Here is a 6000-nt window from a genome sequence, read left to right on the forward strand (position 1 = left end):
TTCTCCTGCTCTACATTTCAGTCAACAACAAAACATAATTTAAAATACCAGTAAAATGAAACAAAATCCCCATTAGATTAATGTGGGTACTAAAAACTGTCAATGCCTGTAAGTTCCTGATCTTCTGAAGAAGTTTCTGGATTCTGAGAAAAGTTCCTGCAGGCCAAGTCTAAATTTGTCCCCAAATCTATTAAGCAAAAAGCTTTAAAACCTTCCTGGAAAATGATAAGAGAGTATCTTATGCTGAGTTATTTTCAATAATACTATTTAACCAAGTTCTTCTGTAAAGTTCCCAGAAACATCTCTGTTTTAAGCCATGACAAAATTCCTTTTCTGCTGTGTCATATGGGTGGAGAGCCGTTATCAGGTTATCAGGGATTCTATCTGTCCTCCAATCCCCTTTGACTCGGCCACAGCTGCAATCCTGCAAGGGGTAAGCTTCAGCCTGTGTGTGTGTGTGTGTGGGTGTGTGTGGGTAGCCTCCATCCGTAAAACCTAATGCCAACTATGGCTGAACTATGAATTCTCACTGATCCTGTTTCCCGTCCTGTCTTGTCTGATGAAATACTTTCAATGACACAACAACTACAAGCCTGTTCATGTGTGTGTGTGTGTTTTTTAGGGGAAAAACATGTCCATAAGAAAAGTGTGCCATATTGTGTTCATAAGAAAAGCTTGTCATGTTCATAAGAAGTGTGTCATATTGTGCCTGGGTGTGGGATTTACGAATATGTGTGTGTGTGTGTGTGTGTGTGTGTGTGTGTGTGTGTGTGTGCCTCTGAGATTTCTCGGCCCTCAATGTGATTGTGTGTGCTTTCTGACTAGAGTGCGTTTAGAGAGCCCTGATTAGAGAGCCCATTTACTATATTGCATGGAGGAGTGAACAAAACACAGGGGGGTTTAGGTCTTTAACACAAGCTGAGAATCACACACTTGTGCCCTCAGAGTTTATCTCCTTACCTCTCCACTTTTTCATCTGCTGGGCGAAATGAAAACACCAGCGGAGAGGCCAAATGAGGTGAGGCTGCAAGCTGATAGGTTGTGTGTATGATAAATGAACTTTGGCTAACAAAGACATAAGGGAACAGGCAATAAAAAGCATACACACACTCCAGCTGACAGTTTGCATGAGGCAGCTTTGTGCTTCTCTTGCTGCTCATTAAATGATTCCAAGCTGACTGAAAACAGCAGCCTCCTTCAGCTGGACAATGATGAATAATAACCCACTGTGTCTGATGCAAACAATTAATGGGACCAATTTCTAGGTAATGAAACAACAGCTGTGCTTGAAGGAACATTAGCAGGCCCATTTATTAATGGAACACTGTCATTTTGTTACTTCTATTCTTTCCTTCCTGTCTGCCATTGCTTTCCGTCTCTCCTTCCCTCACTTCCTGCTGATGTAGAAGTTGGAAACCTGAATCATGCCGTTCTGCTTGTTGCTGTCGGGCAGAGAAACCAGCGCATCAGTACAACAGCTCTACTCAGCAGCATTGGGATTTTCACAACAGTGAATGTAGCTATCTCACATCATCTGAGGCCAGGGGACCTGGCTTAGCTCTGAAACTGTCCGTGCTTCTTAGCTCACTGACGTTGACTGGCAGAGATGTTGGGCCAAACAGAGCTAAAGCAGTATTCAGCACATCCAGAGTCCTCACTGCACAAATCATCTTGCCAGCTTACGCTCAGCTCACTGGGAATGTGTTGTACGCATATGGATTGTTGAAAATGTAGAGGCCGCAATTTGTTGTGTTCAACAGTGGATTGTAGATTGGATATAATCATTGAAATTTTGACCTAATCAAGTGCTGGGTGACTTGTTAGCTACCTCAAGCGACAAAATAAATCAGGAAAGGAATAAAATATCTAGAAGAGTAAAAATATAAGGCAACTGCACTTGTAGATATCATGTGACCTTAATGACTAACAATCGTCATAGAGAAAAGAGTGAAATGAGGATTTTTTTTAATGCCATTTGGAGGTGAATCAAAAGGCCTTAATCAAATGAGAAAAATAATTAGGCTGTTGAGACGAGAGAGCTGGGTAGCATCTCTGTTGGCGATGCATATGGAGCAGCCTAATCTTCCACCACTTATATCCACCCTGCTTATTGCAAGTACAAATATTGAGGTGGGTGTCCTTTCTATAGGCTGACAGCCATGAATCTGAAAAGAACTGACTCACACTAACATACCCTAACACACACACACACACACACACACACAAGCAACACCTACACTTGTGGCTGCAGGCTGCTGAGGAAGTTGTCAATGTGGTGCTGTGGCATGTCCCCATCCAGGTGACCCAGGTAAGTGTACAGTTTGACAAAGGTGTTGAACGGGATCCTCGCAGCACCGCCCTCCTCGTCCTCTGTCAGGATCTCACAGGCAAACTTCAGAGAACTCATGAGGGTCTGAGAAAGTGTACACACAGACGCAGAGAGGCAGACAGTAGGGTTCTTTCAATAAAAAGATTTTAAAAAAAAACAGATACAAAAGCAAAAACATGCATTCAGCCATCAAGGACGATCATGTCCTGTTTGAGCATCACAAGCACACACTGCAAATACACTTACACGCACACACAGTAGCCCACAGACAGTTAAAAAACAGCCTAACCAGTGTAGTGCATGACTGCCCTCATGTGGTTTAAGTGTTCAATATACTCATACACAGCAGCATCCTTTCCTTTCCAATGATGGCTTATCTTGTCATCATCTGCAAACTGTGCCGTGCTTAAAGAAATTCTATTTAATCCTCCCCTAACACTCTGTCTGCAATTTAGATGCAAAATCATTGGCTTAGGAGCATTGCAAAGATTCAAGTAGTCAGAGAAGGAGTTATCCAGCCATTTTCGTTGGAGCCTGTGGATCGTGATGGAGAAGTCTGGATCACAGATGACTAGATCTAGTCAAAATACAACGAGACTAGACTGTGAGCTGCTTGAGGATCTCCAGCTGTGCTCGCTTCGCGAAAGTTCAAAAGAAGGGGTATAAAGTGGTGTTAGCATATATATCTGGCCTTATGTAACATCTCACCCCTCCCAGAGCACTGCAGCCAAGGGCGAAAAACTCCATCCAGTTGACATCGGCGTCGAAGCTGCCCAGCGACAGCAGGGTCTCAAGCTGGACCATGGGTAGACACAGACCCCTCCATTTCTTCTGCAGTTCCTCCTTGCTGCATGAGTGCCCGGAGGACAGCTGAAAGATAAGGTGGGCGGTTTAGAGAGATGAGGAGAAAAAGAAGAGGTTATCTACTTTACTATATGACCATAACAGTCACTTAGTTACTAAAACTAATTATTCAATACTATTTGTTGAAATAAACAGCAGTATTGGGTCTGGGGAATCAGGCATATTGATGATCTGTTTATCAGCAAAAAATCCTTCACTTATGATCGACTTATATGAATGGGAATCCATGTAACTAAGACACAGTAAGTATAAATGCATAAGAAAAGGAGTTTGGCCCTACTCCAAGGTTGATTTATGGTCTACATGTTGGAGTGTTCATGTCCCAAAACTGCATTTGTGCTGGATTTGAGGCCATAAAATTAGCAGAATGTTCTTTAATTTTTCAAATGTTCTAAAGTAAACACAGTTTAAAAATGAGTAAGTCTGCAATACTAATATTACTGGCATTAAGACGAGAGAGAACAACATTCTCACAAGGTTAAGACTGCTATAGTGTTGGGCTTTTCAGTTCTTTAATTAATCTAGCACACCAAGATACCAGTAGATGCCCCAGGTGAGATAAAATAGGTAATAATACAATGATATTAAACTTTAATGACCCAAATGAGGAAACAGCATCGCTGCAATATGCAGATATACATAAAAAAGAATATAAGTGTAATCAAATGTGGATATTAAACGTAATGAAACTAATAATAACTCTCAGAACAGGTAAGGTGCAGTAAACAGTTACAGAATGTAGCCTGTACTGACATGCAAATTCAAAACAGTAAAGCACACTGGAGAATATGCAATATATTACATACATTGTGTTTCTTCCAGCAGCAACAATATGAAGCGACCTACTGAGCGATCAGTTGTATGAGGTGTGGTCCTGCTGTAGGGAAAATACCTGCTTATGGAGAATCTTAAGTAGACCTGGAGTCAGCCCAGTGTCTGTCTTCTGGGTGGCAACAGTCATCTCCAGCCTGTCCTTAACAGGCAGACACTCTCCTTTAGACAGCGCACTGAAGTATCTGTTAAAGTACACATACAAGTCCTAAACACAGATCATGTAACAGTGTACTTAGCCTCACCCTGTACGTCACTCACATCCCCTGCCTCCAAAGCATGCCAGTCAAATGAAGTGATAAAAGCAGTGTATGGAAAATTAGGCATTAGTTGGCATTAGTCCAGTTTAATGAGTTCTCATTAGTGCCATCAGTTGAAAATTATCATGTAATGTAGTTTTCTTTGTCTGAAGTTTAGCGACATTCTTATTATGCTAAAGGGCACACTGTGACTTATCTTACTTCACAGTTTGAATAATATTTTACAGTGAATTTAGAGGAAACATGACTGTCAGCATGTCTGAGAGGTAACACAGCCTGGTGTTACTTTAACAGCATATAAACATTTTGTAACTCAGGAGACAATATGGATGTCTGTATTGTCTTTTACTGAAAAATAATGCCAAGCTACATTGGCCAATAAAGTAGTAGATGATATGTCGGTCCTTAGGGGTACATTTTAAAAAAATATATATATATATTCAAATGTCATCTAGTACTTTTAAAGTGCTCTTTCTTTGTAGGAGAAAGTCAGATAGTTTAACCGCCGCAGTAACATGGAAGCCCATGGGATCCAATTACAGCCAGTCAGTGCAATGATAAGAGATGCACAGGTGAAAAGGGCCTGTCTTTTCATGCAGTGATGCCACCTGGAGACAATGTTTATAGTATTGTTTAAGAGATCAGGATTGAAATAAAACACGAGCACATGTTTCCCCGCCGTCCACCTGAACCACCTCTGACAGAGATTAAGACTTACGCCGCAGACCACAGCAGCAAATCCTTTGGCTGTGTACGGATGGCTGCCTTAGTGAAGTTTTTGAGGATGTCTGGCAGCTTGGGAGGGATGTTGATTTGCTGGGCACAGTAGATTGTGTCTGGAAGAGGCATTGCTGCAATAAGAAACATTGTAATTTAGCCAAATTAGCAGACAAGATCCAGCAGCTAGAAGATCTAAGAGAAATTTTGAAAAAAAAACAGACGGCTCCTTGGCCACTTAAACCATACACACTAATGATAACACAGCATTATTACATACAAGTCAATTCTGTATATATCCAGTGTTACCCATCATTGAGAGGAATATGAAGGTAAAGACTATGAAAGCAGTATATATTTTATATTAATATTATATTTCCATCTCTATATGAAGATGCCATATTCATACGGCAAAGGATACTGTTGTCATCATCAATTTTACACGTCCTTTCATGAGAGATGCAGCAAGAAAATATAAGAACTTTATGTCAGTTATGAACCTGGCAATAGCCACCTGCAATGGTTAGTTATAATTACTACAAACACAAACTTAACCATCTGACCACGTTATATACAAGTGACCTACATTAGCTGCATCAGAGAAACAGAAGAGAAAAATCAGGTTAATATGAAAAAGTCTATGTTGTGCTGTATTTCTATACGTTATAACCTTAGCTACTACTGTGGGGAGCATGCTTTAAGGATATGTGATAGTTATAGAACAGAAACACATTTACTTAACGTTAGCAAAGTGAGCTGATCTGGTCACAATGCTAATTACAAGCCACAAATTGAGTTGACAAATGCTGACACAGAGCCAAAAGGCATTTTTATGACAACGTTTAACTGTCAAAATATTTTGCGCAGTAACAACTGTACCTTTACCTGGATTGTTGTATAGTAAATGTGGACAACAAATTGCGGGGGTGCGCTAAAATATGATGTTCATTTATGCCTAGCACTTAGTGTGTGTATACTGTAGCATCGTCGCATAGCAAC

General features: G+C 40.7%; 1 protein-coding gene across 1 annotated transcript; it reads right to left on the minus strand.

Annotated features, from left to right (window-relative positions):
• Positions 1-1387: 1387 nt before the first annotated feature.
• ropn1l (rhophilin associated tail protein 1-like) lies at positions 1388-5133 on the minus strand. The gene is made up of 5 exons (XM_070853392.1): positions 5003-5133; positions 4086-4209; positions 3038-3199; positions 2238-2413; positions 1388-1442 (listed from the first exon to the last, which is right to left on the minus strand). The coding sequence occupies exons 1-5, from the start codon at positions 5131-5133 to the stop codon at positions 1388-1390; spliced, it is 648 nt and encodes a 215-aa protein (XP_070709493.1).
• Between the last annotated feature and the right edge of the window lie 867 nt (positions 5134-6000).

The sequence above is a fragment of the Pempheris klunzingeri genome, chromosome 21, assembly GCF_042242105.1.
Source record: "Pempheris klunzingeri isolate RE-2024b chromosome 21, fPemKlu1.hap1, whole genome shotgun sequence".
Taxonomy (NCBI): domain Eukaryota; kingdom Metazoa; phylum Chordata; class Actinopteri; order Acropomatiformes; family Pempheridae; genus Pempheris; species Pempheris klunzingeri.

What these genes read in the sequence shown, in the direction of transcription:
- ropn1l (XM_070853392.1), bottom strand. Translation starts at nt 5,133, where the DNA reads ATGCCTCTTCCAGACACAATCTACTGTGCCCAGCAAATCAACATCCCT. An exon ending in TTGCTGCTGTGGTCTGCGGC is followed by an intron (nt 4,210 to 5,002) that starts GTAAGTCTTAAT and finishes GTACTTTAACAG; the next exon opens with ATACTTCAGTGCGCTGTCTA. An exon ending in TTAAGATTCTCCATAAGCAG is followed by an intron (nt 3,200 to 4,085) that starts GTATTTTCCCTA and finishes CTTATCTTTCAG; the next exon opens with CTGTCCTCCGGGCACTCATG.